We start from the raw sequence: 16984 nt of genomic DNA, 5'->3' as shown, positions 1-16984 counted from the left end.
AGCCTTATGGGGAGGCATGGACAGGTAAGCCGAGGCTGTAACTCTCTCTAGGCAGCACCAGGTGCCTAATCCTTGCTTGCCTGTCTCTGGCATGCTGGGGAGACGTGCTGAGTGGAGGAGGGACCCTTCAACACACACACACACACACACACACACACACACACACACCATCTGAAATATACTCGGAGTCGAGTGTGAATTTCATGCTCTTTATTCAGCTCGTAGTAACGGACGTTTCTCTCCTTCGTGGCGTGCAAAAGATGAAACATAAATGCAAACAAGCGCTTAGCCAGGCACCAACTCTGCGAAGCAACAGGAGCGGCCTATTAAGGCGACTAAGATGGTCTCACCAACACCCCTCGTGGAACTCGACGATGGTTCCCCCTCTAGCTCTCCAGTGCTGTTCTGATGAGAGGACGGAGGGGCCCCGAAACTGCCGCTCGGAGAGTAGGGGCGTCTGGAGTGACAAAGAGGAACCGCGCGGCGCATCCAGAAGGCGGAACTTGCCACCAGAGGCCGCTCCGCGCAAGACTTTTACGCGCGCCACAGTCTCCGCCCTTCGCGGGCTACTGCGCGTGCGGCCGATCCGCCGGGTGGTCACGGGATGTGGGGCTGACAGGGGAGCGACTCAGTGGGGCTGGCGGAGCCATGGGGCGCGGGAGCCGCCCGAGGGGACCTTTCTTGCTGCCTCTGCTGCTGCTGCTGCTGCTGCTGGCGGCGGTGGCGAGCGGCGAGGCGCCCTCGCTGCCTCTGGTCCTCAACACCTGGCCCTTTAGGAAAGCCGCCGAAGCAGGTGCTGTCTCGCTTCCTCCAGGGCTTCCGTGGTTGCGCAGAGGAGAGGCTCGAGCGGGCGGGGAGGAACCCCTCGCCCCGTCCTAGGTTTGCCCCAAACTTTGTTTGGGCTCCCCACACCCCGTTTTCTAGATTCATGATGCAGCCGGGGTCTCAGCGCCACATCTGCAAAGATCCTTGCAGGCGGTTGTGTGCGTGCTGGCATCTGTGGGAGAACATCGCGCGCTGGCATTAGATGTCTCGAGCAGGATGTGTTGAGCCTTCCTAAAGTCAGGCGTTGAGGAGAAACATAAGAGCAAAGCAGTCGCTTTTTCGGAGCCCAGGCCCTCCGATCACTTGGGGCTAGTGAAGCAGTAAGGAGGCCCCCTGCTTGGAGGGTTGGGGAGGAATTCAAGCTAACCAGATTTGGGCTGGTTGGAGAGGGAGACTTCACCTTCAGCAGTGTCCTGCCGGACCCTGGGACCCAATTGTTCTCTCCTCCCCCCTCCCTTCCCCTTTTTCTTATTTACGGGAGCCACTATCTCAGTCCCAAAAATCTGTCTGTGGGGAGAGGAGTGGGAAAGGCACTCTGTGCATGTTCAACGGTGCCCTTTTTTAAAACAAGACTTAATGTTTGCATTGAAATACGAGAAAGGGTGGTGACAGTTTAAGCCTGGTCAGATGAACTAGCCGTCCACACTGCTACTGTTAAACTTCCTTGGCTTTTCTCTGCTACTTTCCTCTTCCTTGTTTGGTGTGGGACATTTTACGTTCTGGTTTAACGAGACATAATCTACATTACTTAGTGCACGTTAGTCAGCTTCTTAGTGTATAACTGTTACAGGCAGGGCACTTCCCCCTTCCATTTCAGTGTAGGTCTTTTGGTGAAGGGGTTCTGATCCACAGTAATGTGGCAGAAGGGCTCTTAGCATGGCATTTTATTAACACTGGAAACACTGGTGTGCTGCTGTGTCTGCAGAAGTTCAGCTTGTGTTGTGTTCTGTATTAGCTACATAATTTGGTCTACTAGGCCACAGCAACATCTTGTGGCCAGTTGTGCAACATAGATTTCTGCTGGCAGCTCTTGTGGTGGGTGTCTTCACTGGATTCATAACAGCAACATCAGACAGTGCACAGATATGATTTTACACAGTGTGTAAAAAGCGTACTCACTTCCTTCTAGTGAGTGTGCATGCATCTGGGAAAAGATTAACGAGTCCTCTCCCTTGCCCAATATATCCATAAAGTTTGTGCTAAAGTCCATCTTGAGGAAATTCTTGCACCATAAGTGACATGCCTGGCTTGTGAAGGAAGCATATGGAGCAATATTAAATGGTTTTAAACCCCTCAGTGAAATGCCATACAAATGGTTTTAAAATATTTTTTCCCCTTTAACTAGCACATTGTTGCCATATAGTGAGGGTTATCCCATCTCCACCCAGCCCTCCACCCCCAGTCCATTCCTGTTTTGCTGCAACTTGATGCAGACATGTAGCCAGGAAAACTTTCCCCGCCATTTATCACCATGCCAGAAAAAGCTTCCCCACTTAAAAGAGCAGGGCCAGGTTTTTTTATTATAAAAAATGGAAGTTATCTACCCTTGTGCTGCATTGCTTTTACTTCTAAACATAATTGGCTCATTGGAGACTCTGGGCTTGAAGAAAAAGAAATTAGAATGAACTCAACATTTGTCACATCAGACAAATACGCCATTTTTAATCTATAGCTTGCTTGCCAACTGTGGCTGATGCCAGATTGGCAGGGCAGGGGGAGAATACAATGAGAAGCAGACAGTTGACAATTAATGTCTAGGAATACCAGGTTTAAGAGTTTTGCCACCGATGCTACATTCCCTGAACATGATGGATTTAGTTTTCTTGTACTTATTGACCAGCCTCCAAAAAATCAGGACAATGAACACTTACACATTTGCACTGTACTGTGTATTCTAGGAATGGGAATTGGGGGTGTGCTTTTTAAGAATATGACTTCTACGTACTTTACATGTGGAGTGAGTGGGATTTTGTTGTTGTTGTTCCTTTCAGCTTGGAGTACCTTACTGGCAGGTGGTTCTGAACTGGATGCAGTAGAGAAAGGCTGTGGTCAGTGTGAAGTTGAGCAATGTGATGGAAGTGTGGGGTATGGAGGACACCCAGATGAACATGGAGAAACAACATTGGATGCTATGATTATGGATGGGTAAGGAATCCCACATCATTCCTAACAGGCATAGGGGTTCTGCTATCAATTGCACACAGCTCCTCCATGTTCAGAATCTTCCCCATTCACTTCAAAGAGTAGACAGTTTTGTTCTTGCTGCCCTCTCCATTGAAAAGCTGATGGGAACTTATGAGCCCAGAAGGGCATGCGTGCATCTGAGACTGAATGGGCTGTTACTAGGGATGGGGTTTTTCTTCTAAATCTTTATGTCAGTCTTATCCACACGTATATATATTTTTCTAGTTTCTGTTTCACTCCTTGATCTCAAGAAGTACAGTTTCTTTACTGGCTTATTGCATTATTATGCACATTATTTCATTCACACTCCAGGGTCTCTAAAGTAACTAGCAGATAAACAAACATATGGCAATGTATGTAACTGGCCCTGCTCTCATGAGAAGCTGTGCACTAGTAGCAATAGAGTGTATGCATTTGGTTTAGCAAGTCAGGTTTAGCTCTATTTTTTCCTATCACTAAATATGCTTTAAAATGTCAGTTTAAAGAGAGCACATGCCCATCTGAACTGTAGTCTATAGCAGTGGTCCCCAAACTTTTTTACCCACAGACCACTTGCAAATTATTGAGGCTGACCACTTAAATGGTTTTTTTCTGCCTGCTGTAGCAATCGTACTGTGCTAGATGCTGTATGAATTTTAATTGTGTCTTTATTGCTGCTTTAATTTCCTGCATATTGCATTTTATTCTATTACAATGTGAATTCCATAGAATTCACATTATAATACATTAAAATGCAATATGAGAAATTAAAAGCAATTAGAATGCAGTTAAAAGTCAGAATGAATATTTAAAGCAATAGATGTGTTATATTCAACTACAAATCCACAGACATGCCACAAACCACCTGAATAAACCACTCATGTTCTGTGGACAGTCATTTGGGAATTCCCCATCTACAGGTTCAACCCATTTAGTCTAATGGGATTGCAAGTAACGTTTGGACACCAATCTTCATTTTTATACTTATCTCATGCTTGTCCTTTAGATGTGGCATACATTTTTCTTATACTCTGCGTTTCTCGATTTAAACTTAAGACTCTGTCTGTTTTGCTTTTGGGTACATTTGTCTGTCTTTGGTCCAGTAATACTATGGAAGTTGGGGCAGTAGCTGATCTCAGACGCGTAAAAAATGCTATTGGCGTGGCACGGAAAGTGATAGAGCATACTCAGCACACCTTACTGGTTGGAGAGTCAGGTAACTTCCTTCATTTTGCTCCCTTGAAATTTTGGCTCCGCCATGCAGTGGTGGAAGGCAGCCGCCTCTGTCCAAATGAAGTTACATTGCCTTGCTGGTGTCAAGAACTTTGTCACGAGTTGGTTGTGACAAGTTACTTGATTTCATTAAGATACAGTGCAATGCTTTAGTGCAGGTGTGGGGAACCTCTGGCCCTCCAGATGTTGCTGAACGACCACTCCCATCATCCCTGGTCATGCTCGCTGGGGCTGGTGGGAACTGTCGTTCAGTAACATCTGGCAGGCCAAAGGTTCCCCCCACCTGCTTTAAATGGATAGGGGCCACTGTGCTCTGGTTTGGCTTGATAGGTTATTTCTGCTCTCTTCAACATGCACTCCAGTCTCATTAAGTTCACTGTTTTGTTTTGTTTGTTTATTAAATTTCTATACTGCCCTTCATCCGAGGATCACAGGGTGGTTTACAGTATAAACACACACACACATACACACATTGGCAGCCAGTGCAGTTGAGCCAGGATTGGTGTTATATGCTCAAACCATCTGTCTACGGTTTTTATCGTAAATTTCGAGGGATCTTCAGAGGCAGGCCCATGTATAACACATTGCAGTATAACAAATTGCAGTAATCGAACCTAGAGGTGTGGTGCTTACTCCCAGTTTAGAAAGGTCCCTTCTCCTCAAGGTGGGCAGTTGAGGCATTTTTGTTCTGCCAAATTTTTGATGTGTTAATTTTATCAAATTATGGTTTTGTTTGTGTATTTATTATGACTGAATGCCCTTGTGTGTAGAAGAGGGTTTTTGGTTTTTTATATACTTGGTTGGGGAACTCTTTTTGGAGAGCAAAGGTAAATGTTTTTTATAGATTAAAATAATAAATTTGTATTGAATCGCAGCCTTCAGTGAAAAAACTCATCACTGATTTTTGGAATTTTAGCATTAGAAATTATTATTTAAAAAGTATAGCTGCAACAGATAGCTCAGAAAGGATTCTGTGAAAACACAAGCTGTGCAGTTATAAATATGATGTTCCCAAAAGCACTTCTCTCTCTTAAAAATTTATGGCAACAGGAAAAAAATAGAAACATACTTCAGATATATTAGATAAAAGCAACAGGATTTTTTAAAAAATCATACAGTCTAAAACATTCTACTTTTAATTCTTAAAGTTCCTATCTGACAGTGTTGTTGAACTTTGCTGTTTCTTATCACAAGTCTTTTATTTATGGATTCCATGTTGCAAATTGATATACTTCCTCTTAGTTTGCTATCAGTCTTCAGGATTCTGAAGCCCCCTGATATATGTTCTTGTTCTAGAAAATGAGAAAGGCATTTCTGTTGAGGACTAAATCATAATAATGTATACACTTGTATAGGGCAGTGACTTTGGCTCTGACTGCTGTAATACAATATGAAAATGGTTTACAAGTGTCATGCCGTGTTTTCATAGGGATCTCGATGAGCTGAAAAGTGTCCTCTTGCACGCTTGTTGAATTGCAAATACAGTTATATAGAAAAAGAAATTACTCATTATTTTCTGTTCCATAAAGCCTCACTATTTGCGGAAAGCATGGGGTTTCCAAGTGAAGACCTGACTACACAGAGCTCCCTTTCAGTGTACTTACAGTGGCTTAATCGAAACTGTCAGCCAAACTTCTGGAAGGTAAAACACAACTTTTCCCCTTGTTTTTTCTTGTTTTATAAACTTGGTGACTACATTGTATTAAATATTGTTCTGCAGTATGCCTCTGAGTGCCAGCTGCAGGGAATTGTAAGTGGGGAGAGTGTGGTTGCACGCAAGTCCTGCTTACAGGCTTCCCATGGGCATCTGACTGGCCTTGGGCCTGATACAGCAGGGCTCTTCTTATGTCTGCAACATTTCCAGCACCCCACTCCATCATTGGAGCAAGCTGTGTACCAAAGAACAAATATATGTGAATGTGTACAAGAGAGTTCTCCGAAGGAGCTAGGCCTATGGAGCCAAATGGTCCTGAAGAGCTTTGAGGGTCCTGCTCTTCAGTTCTCTTTGGCCTCCAATCGAGCTAGAATTGGTCACTGCTGATACCAGCTTCTGCTAACCAGTTCAGCTTGAATCCTTCCACTGCATCTGATGCTTGCTGTTTCATATTGTCTGCCTTGTAAGTGTTGGGCACCTGATAATCCTATCTGTGTCCCCCTGCCATCACTGGACAGTTGCTTTTAAGGAGTTTTATGTACCCAGGGACTTCCCCATGTTCTTCTATTCACCAGATCCTCTGTGGGAGCTAGGTTTAAGCTTCTTGGTTATCTTTCTCATATGTTTTCTGCTCTTCCCCCACCTTGGAACTTTTAAGCTTTGTGCCATGATTAGAATCCACACATTGTTATTTCATATAAACAAGCCCAAGCTCTGCATGCTGTTTGCCTTATTTTTAAAATCCTAAACTATTTTTATGTTCTGGTTAAGATTTTTTTTTAAAAAAATTGCCTCTAGCCATGCATCTGGTATGCAGGCTCATTTTAAGATCTGTTCTGAGCCTGCTGTGATCCTGATAAGTGTGTAACCATTAAGTCTATGTGGACCCGTTCAGCATGGGCATTTTTGTTTTTATGCTACCTCACTCAGATGTATAACTATGGGCACACTTAAAAAAACAAATCTCCAATTAGATATTTGCTGTTAAGAAATATAATATGGAGCTCCAGTACTATTCATTTATCATTGAATCAGAAGTCTATTGTGATTTGTGTAAAATGTTTTCTTCCTTCGTTGTGCATGCAAATCCCACCCTCTTGACTATCTATAACCTTCAAGTTATCCCTGCAGAAAACACAGACTATGTAGAAACCTGTAGAGGGACCTCTGCACCCAAGACCATAGGAAGAAAGTTGAAAGATAACAACCTTTAAGGCTAGCAGGAGAAGTCTGTGTGGCTGAAGCAAAGTCTTTCTTAATTATTTTAAGTTGAGCCACCAGCAAAAGGGGAAAAAACAGGGTGTGTTAGATTGTAAAGGGTGTTTGCAGGGTATGTGGAGTGGAAGTAGAGCAAGTTGAATTATCCGGCTTCAGCGCCTTTAGCCGTATGGTTTGTCTATAAAGTTGTCTCATCACAATCAGCATGGATGCTCATGAGGATTGAGAAAAACTGATCTTGAATTATAGCGGTAGGTGGTAAGACAAATTATCATGCTGCGTTTTCTGCACATAGAATGTTGATGTATTATTTCTCTGCTGGCTGTTCATTGTAGGAAACATTTGCAAATCACATAACGTGGAATCTGAGCGGGGCTGCGATAACTAGAGTGTTTTGAGTATTGAGTTACTCTAAATTGAGGGAGATGCTTTTGTCTGTTCATTGTTTAAAGCATCTGAGCTACAGTAATTTGCCTTCGATGAAACTTCTTCATCCTTGGCATATACAGAAATCTTACACTATTCTTTTAGGATGACGGGGGGGGGGGGGGGGGATAGAAGACAGGTTTGTTTGAAATGCCAGTTTGTTTTTAATGTGATTTTAATGTGAATGAAACTTTGATTGCAGAGTGTGACGCCAGATGCTTCAAAATCATGTGGCCCATACAAGCAGGCTGCAAAGTTCACCAAAGAAGAGCGGAGTGTATCAAAGAAAAGAATAGATGCTCATAACCATGACACTATTGGTATGCCTTCTTGACAGCAGCTTATTTCATGCTGCAATCCCTCTTCTTGTTTTAAATGAGTCACCAGAGAAACTGAATGTGAATAATTTTAAGCAGGATATAAGGACACAATCCACTTAAGAACAAACTCTGCCTGATGCAGAGATAACATCAGTGATTCAGCAAGACATTTCCGAAGCATGAAGCCCTAGCACCCCATAATGTTGAATGCTGTGCTGTCAGATTACACATAGCTGCCTCTCTGCTGGTTGTGGGGCTCTGCCCAGGAGGGTGAAACGCTACTGCGTGTAGGAGCCTTGAAATGAGGAGTCTTGAAGCCGATCATCAGCAGCCTTGGATCCACTTGATCCAAAAGTTCCTCGGGCTTCTCAGCTATGTCAATATATTGCTGGCATAGTGAAAAATTTCACGGAAGCCACCTTCCACCTTGGCCAGCATGAGCTGGTAGGACTTGGGATGTGGAAGGACACCTGCCATGTTACCCCTCACCCCATTCTGTAAATCTCCCTACTTACTGTAGGAACCTGGCCTGTGCTTCTCTGTTTAGTTCTAGAATTAGGATGTGACATTCTATTCGCCTTTCACCCTTCCTTCCCAGTCCCCGTACATTCATACATTCATTCTACAGATATACGATGAGCATTTTACATGGTCTGATGAGGCAGAACTTGTGTTGGTAGAACATGATTATCATCCAAAATCGAAGCACCACTTTGTTTTCAAGCAGGAACAACTTAATTTACTCTTTTTGCTTGCTAGTTTGCTGAACGTGCATCAAGAGTGCTCCTTCTTGAAGAAGTAATTTCAAAATGAGCTTATATATTCCAGTGAATTGATCATCCTAATGGATATTCCAGAACTACATAGGTCTGGAAGTTTTGTTGTTGTTTTTTCAAATAAGCTCAAGTTTCAACTTTACATTTTGCAAAATTAGCTGAAGATGGGATGGGGCGGGGGACAACGACTTTGTTTGGATCCAGCCTCTTCCATCTGCATAGTAATTAAATTTGGAATTTACAGAAGCACCTAAGTGACTTGGGAGCACAAGCCTCATTCCCAGACACTTAAGAGGCACTTCTAGTGTGATGATTAAATTCGTCACCACCAAGTAATTAGCATTTTTAAAATGTCAAATGCCAGGGTTCTTGCTAATCTAAAGGTGTGTCCTTATGAACTTTTGCACCTTGGCAGTTTGCCCAAGCCAGTGATTTATTCTTTGCTTCCCTTCTTTGGGGGGCAAAGAAAGAGCAAAACTGAACTAGGCTACTGTAGGCAGTTGCATTCTGTAGGCAAATTGCCTACTTGGCAAATAATTGAATGCAAACTTTGAACAATTGCTTCATGCTGTGTCAGTTGACACTATGTTTATGGCACTCGCTGCCTTCCAGTAGCCAGTGCGTGAATTATCTGGATGTGGGTCTATAAATTAACAATTAAGTGTCCTAAAATATGTCTTTCCACACTTGAAGTGAATGATTATAATGCCTCCCATCTGAAGCTAGGAGCCAAAGCCCATGTTTCTGACTTAATCTGCAGAATTATGGGGCAGACTGTGATCCTGGTGATCATCTGTCTTCGCAGATGGAAGATTTTCTTTCCTTAAACGTAATAGATGGACTCTAGGGTGGAGTTACTCCAAACGTGAAAGAGGCCTAAGGAAGGCAAACAGTTCCCAGGTGAAGTGGATCCCATCACCATCTAGTTGTGATAAGAAAAGATTGTGGCGACTGTCGTATATTACCGGGAACTCTTAAAATAGGTGAGGGACCCCCAGCTTCCAAACCTGATTGCACCTGTCAGGCCTCCCATTTGGCCTTCAAGACCATTTTGGCCCAACTGCACACAGCTGCTGTCATATATGTTGTCAGTATGGGCCAGGTCAAAAGGTGGCTTAGCTGAAAAGGGGTTTGCAGGCCCAGCCGATCAGCAGTGCCTGCAAAGCACTATGTAAAACAATGGGCAAGATCGTGCTTTGTCCAAGGGTTACATTGCCCAGAATTTAGAAAGGGATTTCCTGAGCTCCACCCACCTGTCAAATTTGGCCCATGAGGGGATGGGGAGATAAACATTGTAACTCACTGGTCAAACCCAGTTCCCCACTTTTGTCTGAAGGACAGCAGGAATCTGGTCTGTTTTAAAGGGTGGTCGCCTAACATTACCCTTATCCAATTAACAGAATCATTAACCCATAATTCTGCTTCTAAATTCCCTACCTGTTTTCATTTGTAGGCATGATTGTGATTGGTCAGAATGGAAGCATTGCTGTGGGGACGTCAACAAATGGTGCAGACCACAAAATTCAGGGGTTAGTGTCACAATAAAATCAAGATTCCTTATTGATGAGATTTGTTTTCCTTTCTTGAGTGCTGCTTATAGTGAGCATGAGTGTGTATGTGAACTGCTGCTGTAGTGGTAATGATTTTTATATCACTTGAAAGAAGGATTTTGTGGGAAAGTGGATATGTGAAGAATGCGTGAATTTGTTTTCTGTCTTCTTCCTCTTCAATTCTATCCGTTTTAGAGCTGTGCTTGATTATATTGGATGTTTAAGTTAAGTGTTGCCTTGATATTTCACCCCAGTTCAGCAAATATAATAATAAATATTGCTGTCCAAAAAGAATGGAATTGACGCATGGGAAAACAAAATCTGCTATTATATACTGAGACTTACCACTACATCTTCTTGAGGTGGTAAGCTTGTGTCTGGGCTGTACTGACTACAGTCAGGGACCCCCATGACTGAACTATCCTCTGCACAGAAAGCTAAATGTTGTGGAGAAGCAATTCTAAGTTTTGTGGTTTTTGGTTTGGGGGTCTGTGTCTTATTTTTTAATGGACAAACATTCTGTCATGTATTTTGCAAGGGAAATTCGAGCTCATAGTAAGAAACTTAGACATGCGCAATGAAAGTGCTCTGTATAGAAAAGTGTGGAATGGACAAATGATTGATGGGAAGACACCCCTAAAGCAGATCAGGATGAATGGCCTTTTGTCCTCAGAAGCTCTCCTCCTAAAAAAACCAGAAACAAATCTGAACGAATGCTCAGTAAATACCAGACATGGTGTAACCTCTGCCTAAGCTTTGTACGAGCAAATCTGGACAAATGCTTTGTCTGGCAGAGTCCTGAGATTGTACATATAGCTCCAAGAGGTTTACTCCAGGCAGGCACAGGTTTACTGCCTCAATGAGAAACACGCCTCAGTGTGTCTTTGTTGCTAGCTTGTTTGTGACTCTGTTGGAGCTATCGGAATCTTTCCCCATCGCCCAGCTGTTTTCATTGGATTAACATCGCCTTCATCTTTCTTAGACGTGTGGGAGACTCTCCAATTGCTGGAGCTGGAGCATATGCAGATAGTACAGCTGGAGCTGCAGCTGCCACTGGAGATGGGGATTTGATGATGCGCTTCTTGCCCAGGTTTTTATATTCTGTGAACTGCTTTGGGTCTTTTGATACTGGGCTTAATTGTGAGGCCACCCTGGGGTAAAAGATGGGCTTTGTACAGGCAAGCTCGGAAGTTGCACTGCACTGCTTCAAGCCTTGGGGGTGTCACTAGGCATGCCCATAGGTCCTTCATGACGTAGAAAAACAACATCATCTTGGGGATGTTGCTTAGCCTTGTCCAAACAGTAGTTATCCACCAGGATTTTGAACTAATAATAGCTATTTCACATTTCGTTTAAATATGCAGACTCTCTTTCTACATTCCTAGCCGTAGAAGAATTTGGAAGGGAACTAGTGTTCAGTTCATATTGCACCCAAGCATTAAGACCTGGACAAATTCATATCCAAACCAGTTAATTATGAGTTTTTGATAACAGTTAGACCCAGGGGATTTGGTCACAGTGCATCACTAGGGCCAAATCAAACCATTCCAGAGATAGGGAACCACCACTAAAAAGGCCCTGTCTTGGTTTTTTTATCCCGTGTCAACGTTGGGGCAAGTTCGTGCAAGATTCCCTTTTTGTTATCAGCAGAGGAGGGGTTTTTTAAGGTTCATTTCCTCCTCCTTGGCATACTATGCATACTATGACACTTGGAAAACCTTTGTGTTAATATCTGTTTGTTTATTTTCCTTAAATCAGCTATCAAGCCGTGGAGTATATGCGAACAGGAATGGATCCCACCATAGCCTGCCAGAAAGTTATTTCTAGAATTCAGAAATATGAGCCATACTTCTTTGGTGCCGTTATCTGTGCCAACGCGAGTGGAAGCTATGGTACGTCTACCTCAGAAGTTTGTTTCATGCAAATTTATAGGTTGGAATAAGTTCGCAACACTCGGATTCTGTGTTCGTTGCCCATTTGTCACATCAGCATGCAGGAAAGGGCTCAAAACAAAATATTCACTTTTTTTGGGGGGGGGGACAGAGTCTGCTTCAAAGCAATCCAAGATCAGTCATGCTGGGTATCTCATTATTGAGCCCTTGGATCACCATGCAGAATCATTTTGCTAATCGATATGACGTATTGGGTTAGGCTGCTCGGTGCACTTCTTTTATCTTTGATTTCCCACAGTTCTCCGTTTGAAAGATTAGAGACCCGTGGACTCATTACATTTGCCAGTATTAAGATGTAAATTGAAACAAAATATACCAAACTTGGAATTATATTTTAGGTTGTGAAGGCCATAGTGCTAGCTGGAGACTCTTTCGTCTTCAAGAGTTTAAAAAAAGTGAAGGAAAGATGACTTTTTTTAAAGAAAGCGCAATGCTGGGTTAATTAAGGCTATAAAAGAACAATTGCACAATTGTAGTTGAATTAATAGTGGGATCCTTAGATGTTAAAAGCACAAGGAGACAGATTAATGCGCCTCTCATAGTTTGTTCTCTCTTTATTCTCTTATCTCTCCCTTTCCTGACACAGGTGCTGCCTGCAATAAAGTTTCAGGATTCACGCAGTTTCACTTTATGGCTTCTAATCCCACTTTGAAGCAACCATCTGAGCAAATAATAGACTGCATTTAACACAGCCCCCCCCCCCCAAACTTAAAGAGTTCACTGGAAGAAATGAAGAAGACAAAATCAAACTTTTGCCATTGCTAGTTTTTACAAAAATTAGTTGTGCAAACAACTTCCCCATAAATTATAGTGCAGAGGGGTTACTGATTTGTGCCAAGGAGCCTCTCTTCTCTGTCTTAAGACTGTAATCTTTTGGCCCTTGGGAGGAGAGGGGGGCAGAGAAAGAGAGTGCCAGATCTCCACCCCCTAGGCTTTCCTGCTGCCCTACTGACATCAAAGAGAGAGCAGGAGCCATCGCTGTCTCATCCTCCTGACATGCTCCCAGAATGGGAAGATTTCCCCTCAAGATTTCTCATTAATTTCCTCCTTGTTATTTTCTATAGGAGGGTAAATGTTCCAAACTAAATAAGGTAAAAGGATAGAGGAGGGTTTTTTCGTGAGTCTAGCAGGAAACTGAATTTTAGGTGGCCTTCACTCTCCACCCCTACAATTTAAGATTGTAGCCTTAATTTAGCTTTCCCGTATTGCTGACCCTTAAGTAAATTTAAACAGAATAAGCTGAGTAAAGAAATTCACTCAAATATATGCTGAGATATTTCTCAACTTCAACCAAAGTGGCCTACCGTCTCTGGGAGAGAAGAAATGAATGTGTCAAGCCAAGCCACTTTGAACAAACCCTACCACAAAGCCTTCCTCTCGGCTGACTTCTGTTTTGAAAGATCCACCGGAGTTTTCTTTCCTATCTCTGGATGAGGAATAGCTTCCAGGACACTTCTGAATATGTCCCTTCTGCCAGTGACAGCTGGAAATGCAGCTTCAAGAATGGAGGAGAAATGCGACAGGACAGGGTTTCAATACTAGCTATTGTGGGAGGCGGGGCGGAAATACTTTCCCCCACTACATTCCACCTGATGTAAAAGAAACCGCCTATCAAATATACAGCAGGAGCACTCGGGCTGTATGAGTCCTGGAAGGACAGTTGGTTATGGTAGTTGAGTATTGACATTTTCACCAGAAACACATTCATTTTTAAGAACAATTTTTAAAATGTACAAATCCAGTCATTCCTTCTAGCGATTTACAAAATAATATTCCCCTTTTTACATGCTGGAGCTGTCGAGCTGCCACCCTGCTCTTGAATTTGTAGTACCGTATTTTTTGCTCTATAAGACTCACTTTTTCCCTCCTAAAAAGTAAGGGGAAATATGTGTGCGTCTTATGGAGCGAATGCAGGCTGTGCAGCTATCCCAGAAGCCAGAACAGCAAGAGGGATTGCTTCTTTCACTGCATAGCGATCCCTCTTGCTGTTCTGGCTTCTGAGATTCAGAATATTTTTTTTCTTGTTTTCCTCCTCCAATAGGTGCGTCTTGTGGTCTGGTGCGTCTTATAGAGCGAAAAATACAGTAGGTTTTTTTTAAAAAAAACCAACAACACACCTCCAAATGTGTTATAATCAGCTACTACTTCCATGCCCTTTCTTGCTGCTAACAACAACAATGATAAAAAAATTATTATTATTTACACCCCACCCACCTGGCTAGGTTTCCCCAGCCACTCTGCTAACTTCTGGAGCTCTGCTGTAAAGCTCACTTAGGCCAGTTACTATCCGTGAACCTAACCTAACTTTCCTTTTGTTGCCAAGCCGATAAAGTGGGATCGCCTTGTGAATGTTGCCCTGTGTACGCCCCCCCCCCCCAAAAAAAGATGGATACAAGTAGCTGCTAATAAAAGTCCTTCCTTGGACCCCTGTAAATTCCTTCCTAATTTGCAATACCTCTGCAAAATGCTTCCCACCAGATCTGTTTCCAGATCATTTCAGCCATAGGGCCAAAATCAAGAGCTTAGTTTCCAAAACTCTGTCCTAGACCTGCTGCGTTTGGGTTACAACCAAGATCAGTATTAATGCCGTCTTTGCCTTGGTGCAAGATTAACTTGCTGGACCCAAGTGTCACACTTCTCATTTCACACCTTTCATAATAATAATAATAATAATAATAATAATAATAATAATAATAATAATAATAATAATAATAGTTTTTATTTATACCCCGCCCTCCCCAGCCAAGGCCGGGCTCAGTAGTCTCTGGAACCTTCAACCTGTTTTACTCAACCAGACCAGGTAAGAGATTTTGCCTATCCGCTGGTCCCTGAGACAAGAGCCAATGACAATACTTTGAATGGCACTGATAAGGCTTCTACTTCTCCATCTTGATTTACTCTTGAAGGACAGACCCACAGGCGCTGTGCTAAACATAGGAAGCTACTTTGTACTGAGACCGTTGGTCCATTTTCACATGCTGGCTGGCAGCAGCTTGCCAGGGTTTCAGACAGGAATGTTCCCCAGCCCTACATGGAGATATGTCTGAGATGATCCTGGGACCTTCTGCATGCAAAGCAGATGCCCTTCCACTGAGCCATGGACCTTCCCAAAGCACCAATAATCCCAACCTCCTTTTGGACCACTTTCCAGTTCAGGTCCAGTTTCTGGAACCTAGTCTTCTTTGCAGAAACCTATTAAAAGGCATTTAAGGGATACATCCACTCTCGGGCCAAGATGCAGCTGCCTCTGTCAGCTCATTCCCTGTTACTTATCCCCATGACTCTGGGATAGTGTATGTCTCTGTGTTGGTTTTGCTGGAAGCAGACTTTGCTCACACAGGGTTTCTAAGTGTAGGTCAAGTCCCTAAATGTATGGCGGTCAGAAATATTTGTTCATGTTTGTGTTGTTTCAGAGAATATTTCAGGTGACTTTCCTTTTTCCTTTTTTATTACCAGTGTTAACTAAATTGTTTTGGTGAAGCTCATTAAGCTATTGCATCTGTATTTTGGAGATGTTTTCCTTTGGTGCGGCTTTGTGGAACATAACATTTGATTGGGATCGTGCTTTTAAAACAACAACGGGCTCCTGAAGCAGGTCTTCAGACAAAATAAAACATTCACTTTTTGTGTGTTTTGCAAGAGAAGGTCTTACCTGTTTGTTAAAATTAAGTGTTTAGGTTGATAAGGACATACTAGTCTGAGGACATACTATTCATGAGACTGAATTCGGATTGTCTCATTGGATTCTAATGTTTCTAAAGCCATTTTTAAAATAAAAATACATACGTGTTTCTTTGGGGTCTTACACTTCTCTCACTGGAAGCAAAAGGTGTATTCTCTGGAGGCTAGGACCCGAACCAATGGCTTCAAGTTACAAGAAAGGAGATTCCGACTAAACATTAGGAAGAACTTTCTAACAGTAAGAGCTGTTCAACAATGGAACAGACTCCCATGAGATTCTTCTTCCTTGGATGTTTTTAAACAGAGGTTGGATGGCCCTCTCTCATATATGCTCTTATTGAGATTCCTGCATTGCAGAGGGCCGGACTAGAGTCTCTTCCAGCTCTATTAATTATAAGGATGGACCTTAATAGGCTTTAGCCTTTTCTTACGATTTTCCCCCTACAGCAGTCTTAACAATCCTGTAGCGTGCATATCTTCTTAGAAGTAAGCCTCATTAAGTTCAACTGACTACCAGCTAACTGATTATAGGATTGCAGCCTAAGTAAAATTTGCAGAGACAATCATTTTAATGATTCCGAATTTCATTTTATCTTGTGTTGAATGGCAGGGAGAGGGTTTCTTTGCAACATTAAAAGGGGGGGGAATGGAAGCTGTCCTTTGTATTTGGATGAATTATTCTTCATGTATGTTTTGAGGATGAGAATCTCCTTTTAAGATTGCTCAAATAAGTACTTCTGAAGATCCCAGAGTCGGTGAATCTAAAACATTCCATATACCCCCTGCTTTGGAACAACCCAAATTATGATATTCCTTAATAGACTCTGTCCTAATAGCTTTGACATACTGTGCCCAATGAAGATAATTTCTCCTTATCACCATTATTAATTAGAACGTGAGACGTTAGCTGCAGTGTGGTTTAGGGAACCAATTAAAGGACAATAAGGATGGCAAGTGAAGTTGTAATTTTATTTGACTACTAAAGTATTAGCAACTGTATTGACTGAATTAGCTAGAACTAGTAATTTTGTCCTTCCGAGTGGGGTAAAATAAACTTTGGGTACCCAGCTTACATTGTAGACTGCTATGCAGAAGCCTAGGGACAATCTCACTTCTGTGATAGTAAAGAGTGACCCCATGTGAAATAGTCATGCCAGGCAAGGAATTGTACCCCGGGTTCTCCCGG

General features: G+C 42.7%; 1 protein-coding gene and 1 long non-coding RNA gene across 2 annotated transcripts in view; both read left to right on the top strand.

Annotated features, from left to right (window-relative positions):
• The window catches only part of LOC310686250, a 169271-nt gene extending 152817 nt beyond the window's left edge, over window positions 1-16454 (top strand). The window contains exon 2 of the long non-coding RNA XR_014515790.1: window positions 14596-16454. This is a non-coding gene — a long non-coding RNA (uncharacterized lncRNA). The remainder of the gene's footprint in view (window positions 1-14595) is intronic.
• AGA (aspartylglucosaminidase) lies at window positions 394-14491 on the top strand. Its single transcript, XM_083459486.1, has 9 exons — window positions 394-793; window positions 2817-2970; window positions 4092-4204; window positions 5751-5863; window positions 7722-7839; window positions 10069-10144; window positions 11148-11255; window positions 11924-12057; window positions 12704-14491. The coding sequence occupies exons 1-9, from the start codon at window positions 409-411 to the stop codon at window positions 12802-12804; spliced, it is 1302 nt and encodes a 433-aa protein (XP_083315612.1). The 5' UTR covers window positions 394-408; the 3' UTR covers window positions 12805-14491.
• Window positions 16455-16984: the final 530 nt, after the last annotated feature.

The sequence above is a fragment of the Podarcis liolepis genome (assembly GCF_965112155.1).
Source record: "Podarcis liolepis genome assembly, chromosome: 9".
NCBI lineage: Eukaryota > Metazoa > Chordata > Lepidosauria > Squamata > Lacertidae > Podarcis > Podarcis liolepis.
Note: the sequence above shows the minus strand (reverse complement) of the source record. Positions and strands in the feature narration are given on the sequence as shown.

Coding starts and splice junctions, on each gene's coding strand:
- AGA (XM_083459486.1), top strand. CDS start 409: ATGAGAGGACGGAGGGGCCCCGAAACTGCCGCTCGGAGAGTAGGGGCG. Junction 10,145..11,147: donor GCAGACCACAAAATTCAGGG/GTTAGTGTCACA, acceptor CATCTTTCTTAG/ACGTGTGGGAGACTCTCCAA. Junction 11,256..11,923: donor ATGATGCGCTTCTTGCCCAG/GTTTTTATATTC, acceptor TCCTTAAATCAG/CTATCAAGCCGTGGAGTATA.